At 42.4% G+C, this 13,928-nt stretch overlaps 1 protein-coding gene across 1 annotated transcript; it reads right to left on the bottom strand.

Annotated features, from left to right (window-relative positions):
• Positions 1-3,682: 3,682 nt before the first annotated feature.
• On the bottom strand, positions 3,683-12,310 carry LOC121269995 (SKI family transcriptional corepressor 1 homolog-B-like). Its single transcript, XM_041175232.1, has 9 exons — positions 12,251-12,310; positions 9,819-11,562; positions 8,916-9,012; positions 8,080-8,187; positions 7,425-7,496; positions 6,186-6,260; positions 5,606-5,680; positions 4,912-4,977; positions 3,683-4,224 (listed from the first exon to the last, which is right to left on the bottom strand). The coding sequence occupies exons 2-9, from the start codon at positions 11,550-11,552 to the stop codon at positions 4,127-4,129; spliced, it is 2,325 nt and encodes a 774-aa protein (XP_041031166.1). The 5' UTR covers positions 11,553-11,562; positions 12,251-12,310; the 3' UTR covers positions 3,683-4,126.
• Between the last annotated feature and the right edge of the window lie 1,618 nt (positions 12,311-13,928).

The raw sequence follows: 13,928 nt of genomic DNA, 5'->3' as shown, positions 1-13,928 counted from the left end.
TAAGGATTAGCTTAAAGGAGGAAAGTGAGTTAGTGAGGCAGAGGTTTAGGGAAGGAATTCCAGAGCTGAATGCCTGGTCACCCAAGTTGGAGTGATTAAAATCAGGCATTAGCAAGAGGGCAGAAAGCAGCGGCGCAGAGATCTCAGAGCATTGTGGAGCAGGAGGAGGTTACAGATATAGTAAAGGGTGAGAATAGGAGGAATTTGAAAATAGGGATGAGAATTTTCAAACTGAGGCATTGCTTAACTGGGAACCAATGTAGGACAATGAGCACAGGCTGATGGGTGAACAGGCCGTGGTGTGAAGGATACAGGCAATTGACCTCAGGTTTATGGTGGATAGAGAATCAGTATCTTCAGCAGAGGAGAGAAAATTGGAACACAAAAATAAAATAAAATTAACTTTCTCTAATCAAGCAGATGTGCTAATTAGTTACATTTGATTATCTCTGGACCAGCAGCCAGCACTGTACCTTTGGGTCACATTGGAAGCTTAGGGTAAATACAGGCTGTTCCAGAGAACATGTGACTGTAGCATAGAAATTGCATTGTGTGTAAATGCTGAACATTTCTTATTGTGAACATCACTCTATGCTGTCTGCCTGTTGGCAATTGTGGGATTCGAACCCATGACCAAATCAGCAGGGAGCTGGATTCAACTAATTAGACTTGGCCACACTACCACTAACCAGTTGATTATAAATGGATTAACTTAAATAACAAAGTTATTTCATACCAAGATGTGAAGCGTTAGCTAATATCCCGCAGGGTAATTTCGCAAGTTAGGAGCTTTTAATGCAAATGTCTCTTGCTTTGTTTTTCTCAGTATGAGAGAACTTGCATTTGTATAGCACCTTTCACATTCCCAAGACATCCCAAAGTGGTTCACAGCTAATGGATTGGATATAAAATGCAGCCACTGTTTCGTAGGCACAGCAAAGTCGCACACAAAAAATAGTGGTGTTGATTGAAGGAGGAATGTTGACTGAGAGGACTCACCACTCTTCTTGCAACAGTGACATGGAATCTTTTATTTCCACTTGAGCAGACAGAAAGAGCGTCCCTTAACTTCGGAATCCCAATGATCAAGAGTGGAAAAGGCAAACACGGCCTATCATTCTCCAAACACTGGATATTGACAGTTCACAGAGTCATAACCCCAATAATGCACCGCCGAGAGTGGTTTAAGATACAGGAGAGGGTTCGGAAAGGTTAGCAAAACAAGCAGGGGAAGTAATAACTATTGAATTACCTGGAAAAACTCAGCAGGTCTGGCAGCATCGGCGGAGAAGAAAAGAGTTGACGTTTCGAGTCCTCATGACCCTTCGACAGAACTTGAAAGTTCATGAGGACTCGAAACGTCAACTCTTTTCTTCTCCGCCGATGCTGCCAGACCTGCTGAGTTTTTCCAGGTAATTCTGTTTTTGTTTTGGGTTTCCAGCATCCGCAGTTTTTTTGTTTTTATCTAAGTAATAACTATTGTTCATTATCTTCAGTTTCAACCTGTATAAAAATTGAAAGGCTTCTCTCTGCTTTAATGTTCTTGAATCAATACAAGAAAAACTCGAAAAAGACACACACACAAAAACACCACGAACAGAGTGGGTTAAAAACCCGCCGTCCCAACAGCTCCCACCCTGACACCTGGACATTTTTTCTGCGTTGGTGGTTCTAGCGTGTGAAACGGGCCCACGTATTGTCCCAGTCCGCCAACCACAGACGCACCAGGAATAGTCTTTTAAGTTGCCGGTAAGATTTCCCTTCCCCTCTGGAATCTCTCTCGAACAGAAAACCACGTATTGAGCTGAAGATGCCAGTTTGGAGTTAACTCTCCTGATCCTTTGCTATTGTCCATTCTCTTTTCGATGCAGCTTATTTGCCGTTTGTTTAAGTATTCCCCACCCCACCCCCCTGACTGTGAACTACAAACATGCAGCTAACATTGAGCAAGGTTAAAAACGGGCAAAATATTTAGCACTTGTTTGCAAAAAAATGTAATAACTGAGTCTTTATAAGTTAATTATCTTTATATTCCCCCTTCAGTCATCAAACTACTCCCCGAGGCATTTATAATTTTAGTTACTTATGAACGACTTATATTTGTCAGTATCGATAAAACTGTATATATCATATAGTGTATATACATACAGTACATGCAGTTTTTATAGTGTATATACATACAGAATATCACTGTATATACATGCAGGATATAGTGTATATACACACAATATATGCAATATATCACCGACAGTATAGTGTATATACAATATATAGTGTATAAACATAGAGTATATACGGTATATATACAGTATAGATACAGAAAGTATATACAGTTTATATATAGCGTATGTAAATAAAATATATACAGTTTGTATAGTGTATATACATTAAGTATATACAGTATATATAGTCTATATACATTAAGTATATACAGTATATGATGTATACATAGTGTGTGATAAGAGTCAGATAACTAGTTACACACAAAAGAATGTTCCTTAACTTCTTGTGGACAAGCGAGACCGGTTTCTTTTGATAACCAGAAACGATCTACTGGGCAGAATCCCAGATTTTTTTATTTCGTGCCAGCAATTTCCAGGAGCTCAGAAACTCTCTCTCAAAAATTGTAATTAAAATTGGAATGGTTTAAAATACATTTGTGGTAAATGTGTATGAAACTATTTGCACATTGAGCCTTCCCCATTTCAGCCTTTAGTCTGTGGGATGATATCCCCTATCTTTCACTCTTGCGTTTATGTAAATCCACGTGGGGAGTCATTTCTGTGTTCTCGCCTGCTTTATCTCTTAGCTCCACACTAGATAAATTGTTGCCTAATTATTCGTCCAGTACATTTTGAGTTTGAGTTTTTAAAAGCTGGGTAAGCTTGGTCGCTGTGTGCAACAAATCCTTTGGGCATTGCTAACGAAATTGATAACGCCCTTCGTTTTCTGCTTGTACGAAGAAAAAACACCTAACGAAGAAAACTTTCATGACCCCACTGACCAGGCCACTGACCATGATATCACACCGTGACCATAGTAACCCGAGTCAGTTTATTCTCATTATTATTTAATTCCCAGTCAAAGCCGCTCAACATACCCTCTTTTTTTGGGGCCAGGCTAATTTTAAATCAACACTGATCATGTAATGTCTAACACTCTAAATCCCAGTCTCCAGTGACAGCACGAGGCAACGTAGGAAGGGGGAGTGAGTGACAAGTCCATACAGAAGGAAATGTAGACACCGTCAGTGCTCCATCCTGGGAGAATGCGGCAGATTAACATTGTAAAATGTTTCTTTGATTGATGGCCAAAGATCTGGAACCTCCAAATAGTCCGCTCTCATCCCCGCCTTCCCATGTTGTCATCAAAACTCGTCTCGGAATTTCAACTCTTAACTCATTTTCCTCAGAACTTTAAAAAAAAAGGGGTGCCCGCTCCCCATCCGCCATCCCATGGGTGCCCTGAATGTTTTGAACGTGGAAAAGGCAAAACGGAGGCTCATGTCCCTCGGACACCATCCCTCAGCCCAGCAATAACAATAAAAACCAAGTCAAGAAAACGGTTTAAGGCCGACTTTATTTTAAGAACAAAATCACTTAACAGGATTTCCAAACGGAATCTTTACACACTGAATTACCTCTTAAAGTGCTCTTTTAATAACATCGATAATATACAAAGGTAATTTTGTTCCCCGTTAGATTTCGGGCTGAGAAAGGCAAATAAATAATAAATAACCAATAAATTACAACCATTAAATACTGTACGAACGAAATCACATTACAGAAAGATAAATTGCACATAACCACTTATTTCTTATGAACAATATTTTTAAATAAGTGGACATTAAGTCAAACAGGTAGGTCTGTAATAGTGACCCTGAGGTCATCTATTCATTCTTCATATAGAAAATTCCGTGCTCATTAGTCCTTGAATTTATATTCACAATCTCCATCGACTAGAACAGGTGCACTGGCCTCTCCTGGTTGTCAATGGTTAGGTTCCCCTTGGCTTTCCATTTGTCCCAGTTTGCAGCTTTTATTAAAAACTTCTTTTTAAATTATTATTTACAGTACTAAGGATAATTTATAACGTCGCTTGTGTTGATGTGTAAACGGCTGGTTTGTCACTGCGGGAGCAGAGGAGGTTTGAAGGAACAGTTTCCAGTACAATGTCGAGGGGTCAGCATCTTACATGAGAAATGATGGAGGGCGTCGTGTGCTTCTGGGTGCAGAGGAGATGCGAATGTAACAGAGAGATGATTAGAAAATGGCGACCTGTATCTGTAACATCGTTTTCATCAGCATTGATTTGATGCGTGCACTTAATCAATATTTATGAAGCTATTAAACCTCCTTTTTAAATCTTAGAACATTACAGCACAGAAGGATTCGGCCCATCATGCTTGTGCTGGCTCTAGAATCCGTCCCAGTTCTTTTCAGGTCCTGCATTGTTTTTTTCCTATCAAGTGTTTATCCAATCCCCTTTTGAGTGTCAGTATTGAATCTACTTCCAGCGCCCTTTCAGGCAGCGCATTCCAGATCACGACAACTCGTTATATTACATTTTAAAAATTCTCCTGATCTCCCCTAATAATCATGATTCTATTATATCTTACTTTACTTTCAATGACTTTTTCACCTAAAACTGATCAGACTTTTGCCCTCGATCCAGTATTTTAACTCATTTTACCATATTCACATTTCTTTTAACTTATTGCTATTCCCATCTGCCTCCGTATATTATCTATTCTTCCTTTAATATCGTTTATCCCTTCATTTTCTCTTCCAGCTCCTCATTCTCTCGTCCACCTGAGACCCTTTTCCGTTAGACTAAGGATTGTGCTCTGGTCTATTGTCACTCCTTTTTATAAGGACCATGTCATTCAGAATATTGGGATGAAGTCATTACCTTTCAGCTTTTGTTGAATCGCATAGCGCGCCTTCCTCTCTTGATCTAGTTCATTGCAGAGCGTGTCTGTCAAAACGAAATGAGTCCATCACTGAGAAAAGCAGTAGAAACGCTTGAACAAAAACTGAAGAGAACTTCAGCCAAATTTCAACAAAATAACCCCAGCTTGTCTGTATTTTCTCTCCCCCACCCCACCCCCCACCACATCCCACCCCATCTCTCTCAGTCAGCTGCCTTGCAAACTCCGATGAGCTCTAGATGGACAGATAAAAATCACACAAAAATCCGCGGCACTGCCAAATGTTCTGTGCCCACGGAGGTGAAATGCGCTGGAAGGCAAGCTGAAAACCAGTTGAAAATTAAACCAAAGTTAGGCACTACTTCACAGGTAATTTTACGCCTCGATTTTTAATTTAGACAGCATGAAAATTGCAGTGGAAGAAAAATTCAATCATTTATTTGTAATGATGCCTTCCAGCCGTTTTGTACACAAGATTCAAATGCAGAGGCTAATCAGTCTGCACTGAAAAGGTAAGGACACTGTTCACGGCAGCATATAAAAAGGTCAGTGCTATTACAATTGGAATTATTGAAAAATAATTTAACTATAAATGGTCTTAATGCACTGAATGAAATGCTTACTGGAGAATGTTCAGATCATTCCTATAAACACCGACACGTGATTGCATTTTACCTCTAACGATTTGGAGTTGTTGGACCATTTCCTCTCTGTAGGCCAATTCCCTCTTCATTTGATCCTGAAAACTGTCTGTAGGAAAGTAGGGCAGATTTCAAGTGAATATTTATTGACACACTTTTTTGTTCCATCTGGAATAGATTTATTTCAAAAGATCCTCTTCGCCTTGTCTATTGGGTTTAATCCCAATTAATGAATATTATTTTTTCTCTCTCATGTAGTTGCAACTATCACCAATTCCCTTCTCTTTTCTCACCTAAATACTGTCCTATTTTGGTTTCTATATAAACTCAATAGAATTACATTATGAAACGCGAAGAAAGGGGATAAAACTATGTTTGTAATCTAATTGTGTTTAGATCCTTTTTCCTGTAATGATGTGTTTATTAGATAAAACTATTACCCATAACTGTTTTTATAAGACCAGAAATTTGTTATTAACAAACTGAAATCACAACAGATTTATCAATCAGTATTTGGGAGCGATATTTATTTCTGCTCAACTGAATCAATTAGCTTCCTTTCACGTATTATCCCCGGTTAACCGTTTCCCTATAACCGCTTCAGCGTTACATACCTTTCAAACTCTGAAATTCCCGTTCTAACTTCTTCCTAAGCTCCATCTGTTCCAAAAGCAGTTTTTGTAATTCTTCTGAAATATGAACACAGAGAGTGAGGGGTCTTAACTCGCTTCCAGATTTGAACATAGACCTGCTGTGAGAATTTGTCAGGGAAACCGAAGGAGCCATTAAAAGGCAAGACATTTTTCTTCAATCTGGTCTATAAATTCAATAAGATGTATTTGGTGTGAGGGTCATGGGTGCCATCCATGTTTTGATTTTGAATATAAAGTGTCACTTCAGCTGGACATGAATGTTAAAACTGTCTTTTCGTATCTATTCAGCCACACAACTCGCTGCTGTTCTCATTAACCATCTTACTCATTAACTTCTCATGATTACCAGTAACCCACATATCTTGATGATTTTATTCACTGTGAATGCCCCACACCTTGGTTCATAGCTTGCCAACAATAACAAAAGCGGTAACACTTCTTAATTCATCCGGGTGCGCACAATCGTACTAATGATGCTTAATTACATTTCAGCCTAGTTGATAATCTCCTGGATGCAGACCCACTAGCTCTAGAGGAATAAAGTGGCAGCAGAGATTTACAAAACTCAACCCTAAGTTCTACAACCTGCATATTCACTTACAAGAGACCTGGTTATGAACGTTACTATGTATAATTCACCAATTATAAAATAAAAACATACTCCTGCTTCAGTTCGGACTGTAATTGGAAAATCAATCAGTGGGAAAAAAATTAAAAGACACTAAAGATTTGTGGGTTGAGAGACGAGTCAGAGACATACTAATTATTTCAAAGCTACATGATGAACAAAACATAGTGTTAAACTAAATTTAAACTCGATAGATCGAGTATATGTGAGTACATAAATTCTCATCGCTTCCTCCATTCTGTGCAGGCACCATTAAAGCCTTGAGAGTATTAATCCATTTCTTTGAAGTTAGTCCTTCCTTAAACTTCAGACCCAACTTTAACTGTCGGGACATTCTGATTGTTCGACAGCAAAAGATGAAAAATGACTGAAGGAATGAAATGGTTGACGTCAAAAGTTTTTTTTTAAATCCTGATGCTCAATTATCTACACACTTGCTGCAGCAACGGTTCTGAAATTCCTCTTCCCGAATAAGTGTAAATGATTCGAAGCAAAGGGGACATTGGAGGAATCTACCCGTGGTTTCGGTTCCTAAGCAGAATATAATATTTATAGGAAGTCAAAATTCAGACCTTTCCCCATGTTTTCAATATCTTTTTCCACCAATTGGGTTCTCGAGGTCTCCAGTCGAATCCCATCTTCGCCTGGATAGAAACACAGTTGAACCTCATGAGATACAATAGACAAGGACAACTATTTATTTTTAAACTTGTTACAGTATCTCTATCGAAGCTGGTGTAAAATCATCGCCACTAAACTTTTGGGAATATTTTGAAGATCAATGGTGAGAATGGTGGGAAACCTTAAGGCCACAGGTCGTGAGGTGGCTGAATCTGGGTCAAGTTTTGCATTCACTGAACAAGGAGCTTTGTCCAGGAAGCAGCTGGAAAAATAAAACGACCCAAACAAAAAGACAAACAAACAATACTTTCCTTAAATGCCCCCCAAAATGGTAAATAACGTGCAAATATGGGACATTGCACTGAAATACATGCTGTGTAAAACATGACTGATATATTGGCGGGATGTTTTTATTCAATGTGCTCTCGTTCTGGCCTGCTAGTCAGTGGTTGACACAATGAACATCTCTATATTTTAACATTCAATGGCAAATACAAACTTTGGCAAAAATGGAAATATCCAATTTGCTTTGACTTTGAGCCACCTTTTCTGCATTAATTCTATCCCTTTTTAAAAAAATGTTGCTTCCGAGCAGAAAGCACTTACCCCGCTCACTGTTGGCTGAGGTGTCCTGTGAGACGGTGCCTTGCTCCTGATATGATTTTCTGGACTCGGAGGCCTCCGCCGTGCATTGATTGTCCTCCTTATCATGTTCTTGCAATGCAACAAACCGATTTTCAGTGTGAGAAACGGACGTTTGATCCTAGTTGCAAGACCGACAACTAATGGCCCAGAGAAGCGGCCTCTATAATTGCCGGGAGTTATCAAAGAACCTTTCTCGCACAGTTCTACTTAATGAAGACACCGTCAACCCTGTATGTAGCACAACAGATTCCATCCCACCAACAGTGTTGTCCTTCGCCCATGTTATTCAATAATGTTCATAATTTTTCATTAAAGATTTAAAATGTGAATTGTTTCTTTAGGGCACGGGAAAACCAATACCCATAGAATCTTACAGCATAGAGAGAGGCCATTCAGCCCATCGAGCCTGTGCCGGCTCTTTGAAAGATTAGTCCCAATCCCATGCTCTTTCCCCATAACCCTGCAAATGCCCTTCAAGCATTTATCCAATTCCCCATTGATAGTTACTGTTGCATTGCTGCCAGCGCCCCTTCAGCAAGTACATTCCGGATTTGTTACCTGTAACTATCAAACGCCGAGAAATTTGCTCCCACTGCTCAAAAACAAAACAATTGCCCCCAAGCCTGTTTTCTTTATGCTAGCATTCATTTCACTCTTGTTACTTTTCACACATTTCTAGATCGCGATGACATGTAATTAAAGTTAAGGAAAGTTTAACGTTTCTGGTTGAAAGTGGCACACACCATCAGTGAGTTTAATGGAAGGTGGGGGTGGGGAGGGGGGGGGGTGGGATTTACCAGCTGTGTCTGTGCTACAGATGTAAGTCGGTGCAGGGACCACTGTGGAAGGATTTTTCACACTGTGCAAGTGACTCTCCTGTTCCTGTGAAAACACCTGCAAACAGAGGGACAAATAAGAAAAATAAGCCCACGGTCTGTGCCTGCAACGTCTTAAACACCAAGTGCGAGGGGGGCGGAGAGGGGGAGGGGGGGGGGGTGTCCTGCTCACGTGAATACTCAAAATCCCTCCCGTTTAACGAGGGCGAGGGGAGTAACTCTGGGTCTTTTTGTCTCTGTCAAAACGACTTCCAAGATGTGCCCGGGATTTAAAGAAGTGATCCCACACACCACCACCCACCCCCCCCCCCAGCCCTCTAGTTGGTATTAATCTTTATTTGTGTGCATTAGTTTTAATTAATGCAATTTGGACACTTGAAAGAAAATGATTGAAATTAGAATGCAGCGGGACACAACAGGCGCCTATTGGCGTTTTACAATCTCACATTCACAGCCCCCGCGCACTCTCAGCTGCATCAATAGGATCTTATAATTTGGTTTAATTACTCTTATTTAAATATGGCTGAATGCTAATTTTCAGGTGTCAGTGGCGCTACGCCGTGCGCTGGGGCTATCTTTCGCTCAGTGAGGCAGCCCCTATGTAAAATTTGTACATTATTGTTATTCCCAATCTATGGTCTTATTTTACCAGCGATTTGTGCAGGCGGTCCTGTCCACCCACCCCCCACCCCCCACCCCCCCCCCCACTCCACCAATCCCCCCCACCCCCACACCCCCCCACCCCACCACCCCACCCCCCCGACAGACTAAACAAAGTGAAAGTGACATCCCGAAGAGACCTTTTTTTAAAAAAAAATCACACAATTAATGTTTTTTAGAAAGTGCCAGACAAATGAAAGTTACCTCTTGGCCTTTCTCCGCCACACTCTGCTCGCCTTGCCTGACTTCCGCTGCTCCCTGATCTCCAAACGGTATTCCCAGGGTCTCTTTAGTCGGGATTTGGTGTGTGGGTTCTGGGTTGGCGGCAGTTTCTTGGGGCGGGCTCTCCGGCTCTGGGACGTTTTCTGGCATCGGTGGGGAAGGCTCGTCCTCTGGGCATCTGTTGGACTCCACATCCACCTCCGGTTCTTCGCCGTCACTGTCCACGTCGGGAGACACTGACCTGTAGCTCGAACTCTCGCTCATAAAATCCGGTGACAGGTAGCCAGGCCTTGCGCCGTTGTACACCTCTCTGTTGCCATAAAGTTTAGCGATGCTCTCTGCGTCCTTGACCACCGGTCTGAACGCTGAGATGTAGTTGAGTTTTCGAGGGGTGAGGGACATGCCTTCTATCGAGCGGGCCTCGTCCCCTGACCTGTCCTCCTCGTTCCTGGAGTGAGTGCTCGAGCATCGTTCACTGTCCGCCAAACTGTCCTTGGGAGTGTTACTGCTCCGGTCACTCTGCTCTGACACGTCTATCTCATTCTGCCTGGCGCTGGGGTTCTCTGTCACCTTTGGCTGAGCCTGCGGGTACGAGGGCACCGGTAAAGTGCCGGCCGCCGGCCAGAACATGGGAAACGACGGGTAGACAGTGTCCTTATTGCCAGACCAAAACATACTGGGCAATGCTCCTTGCGCCTTCTCCCCCACCACGTTGCTTTCGTCCTTCTTCTGACAAAGTCCAAAGGTCGGGAATCCGTAGGGATGGGGGAACATGGGAGGGGGGATTTTCTGCAACATCCCGAAGCTCTTGCTGGGCACGGGGATGACCGGGTAACTCCTGACATTGTTTCCAAGGTTCAGGCTGCGCCCTTCGTCCTCACACCTCATGGCTTTGTGGGGTATCTCCGAGTTCCTGGGGGGGATGGAGCTGGGTCCCTGAGCTTTTAGAGCAGACGACCCTCCGGATCCGTGGTTGGGGAGGGTTCTCTTGCGGCTCCCTCCATTGAACATCGCCTTGACATCTTCCCAAGCGTGAGCTAAATAGTCGGACGGAGCTTTGTCCGAGAGTTTGAGGTGCCTCCGCCAAGAGTTGAAGTTTGCAGCGTCTGGCTGGGTATACTTAGTGTCCGGGACTCTGTGAGAATGGAAGATGAATTTATTTGGAGAAAAGTACATATTACAATAGCTGCATTTGATGCACTTGGCCCGAGAGCTGTTATACCTTGCCGGGATGAAGTTACCGCGACAGCCCCAGGCGCACTCATGGGAAACATCGAAGGCAAAGTTCTCGGGTAGTTTGGGAGGCGTGTGCTCGCCCAGGAACGACTTGCAGAGCCTCTCCGCCTCCCTCTTGGTGATCATGCCGCATCTTCTGGACGAGATAGGCATAGCCCCCGCCCTACGCAAAATCTCCAGCTGGACCGGGGTGCACTGGACGCAAGTGATACCCAGAGCCACCCTCCTGTTGTGGATCTCGTTGTAGCTGTAGTTTTTCAGCAGCGTGTTGGAGATCTGGGCCAGACACAGTCTCTCCTGGCCGTCAATCACCAACGAGACAATAGGCAGCCCGTACAGAACAGCTTCCCCGATCGTGTTAGCTTTCAGGCTGCTGGAGCCGGGGTGCTCACGCTGGCTGTAAGGCTGGAGTTCTTGCTTCGAGTTTGGAGAAGAGGTGGCGTCGTTTACTGCTCCTAACTGACTGGAAATCTTCTCCATTCCGCAGCTTCTGTCGAGAAAATAGAAACAAAATGCGCCAAAACAATTCTATACAAAATATATATTTTTTTAAAAAAATATAGGTCTCAAAACGATTAGTCATTCCATACAAACCAAATCATTTTAGCAACACAGGCTTATTTTATGTATTAACCGTGCAAACAATGTGGTAGCAATAATTAAAATAATTCATCATCCTCCGGGGCAATTGAGAAAAATATTTTCCGATCTAAATAACGAGATTCTCATTTATAAATATCCAGAAAGCTGTCTCAGTATTAATGTCTAATTATTTAAGGCTAAGTCTCAATTAAAATTTTGCTTTTAAAAATTCAATTTATTCCAATTAAACGCAAGAAATTCTCTCTAAATTTACAATGTTTTAATAACAGTGAATATTATTTTTTTCTATGAAGATTTTGGAGGATTTTCGACTGATTTACTCAGGCTCAAGTTCCCTTTCGGTCTAGTCCTGCATTGTTGGTTCTGAACCGGCGACGTGTCTTCCTCTTAGGTTAATATTGAAACACTTTCTCTAGGTTATTAAAGACAGCGCCACACTGGTTATGATATCCCATCAGACTGGAAAAAATAACGGCGTCAGACTTCACACAGAACAACTAACATGTTACAGCACAAAACAAGAGTTCCTCCTTTTAGAATCCGAGCTGTTATTTTAGTTGGTGGCCAATTCCTACCTGCTCTGCGTCACTTCAGGATTCGAGAAGAACTTTGGTGTTCAGCGACAGATTTATTCTGTGATGCAGAGAAAAGAAATTGTATTTCAGCCGCGGATACAATCGCAATCTTTAGACCAAGATTCTTTATTTTCGTTTTAAAAACGCACTTTAAATAAACTTAGTTTGCTCCCGCCGCGCTGTAATCCTTGGGAGGCAGCATCTTGCTAAATGTATTTAATCCAAAAACGGAGAGAGAGAGAGACAGAGGGAGAGACAGGATGAGCGACGGGGTTTAAGTACTCCAGCGATTTTACAATAACCATTGATACGGTCAATTAGTATTTACATCACATCGCTAGCCCGGATCAGATAAGTGAATGGGTTTAAATCAGAAGTACTTCCTACAGTATAGATCACAACTGCTACTTGTCAACCATTCTTGATTTAAGACTTTAAAAAAAAAACCGCACGGACGATCCTCAACAATGTCGGACAAACCTGAAGGAGGTTAGACTAAAGGATAACTTTAAAGCTGACACGTTAGAATCTGTAAGACAGGCTCGCTAAAACCGATAGCAGCATTAAGTGTAATTACTGGGAACACACCGGGAATGCACGACTTTAATAAGGCGGAGAGGAACCTTCATCTAAAGCGTGTGCACTCACACACACGCTCACACATACACTCGCTCACACACACAAACACACTCACAAAGCAGCGAGAGAGAGGAGGAAATAAAATAAACTTTACCTTGTGTACCTGCTCAATCTGAACACAACGCTGCTTTCCAATTTTCAGAAAATAAAAGTTGATGCCAGGGACACATGAGGCAGGAAGATGTAATCTCAGCTCCTGCTCCGTTATCGTTTTGCAGGCTGGGGCGAGTGGGGTTTGAGGGAGGGTGGGGTGGTGGGGTGGGGGGGGGGGGAGGGGGGTGTGGGTGATGGGGAGAGGGGTGGGGGGGGGGTGGTTGGGATCCGAAACTCCTGTCCCAAAGAGTGTAATCCCTATGTCCCCTGGTCCTTGTGTATTTCTCTCTCTCTCTCTCTCTGTGTCTGGGAAAGCAATGTAAAGGTGTCGAGTATTTCAAAGAAGGTCTCGCAAATCCATGTCCCAAAATTGTCCCCTCTCCTTAATGCAACAGAGCAGCCACATGGCAACTCAATGGGTGCGATGCTGATCCTTAGTTGAATAGGTTTACATCGATCAAGTGACAGCTAAAATAATAGGAAGACACACCCACTTAGCGCGGGCAGATTTACATTAACCATTTGTCTACAGAACGCCCGCTAACGTCAATCATTCTTTTCCGTCAATCAAGCGCTGTTCCATCCAGTTGCATCTTGTGCAGGCCAGAGAGAGAGAAAATAGAGAGAGAAATCTTTAACACATGTCACTTGGAGGTAAGCTCCCGTTTTATTGCAACATGGGATCTGGGGTGTGGATTTTTTTTGCTGTTTTTTGCTTCCTATTTTTCTCTTCCTCTTCCTGTTTATTTCAAATGATCAAAGGTTTCAGGTCATCAACCTACTTGTGTGTGTGTGAGTGTTTATATATGTGTGTGTGTGTGTGTTTATATGTGGGGGGTGGGGGTGGGTGCGCTTCTTGTTTCCTTTCAACGATTGTTGACTGAAAGAGAAGGGGAAAAATTAGTTAACTCAAAAAAACCTCACTACTGCCAAACCAGCGGCCTTG

This window comes from Carcharodon carcharias, chromosome 26 (genome assembly GCF_017639515.1).
Source record: "Carcharodon carcharias isolate sCarCar2 chromosome 26, sCarCar2.pri, whole genome shotgun sequence".
Lineage (NCBI taxonomy): Eukaryota > Metazoa > Chordata > Chondrichthyes > Lamniformes > Lamnidae > Carcharodon > Carcharodon carcharias.
This window is presented reverse-complemented; position numbering and strand designations above follow the sequence as displayed.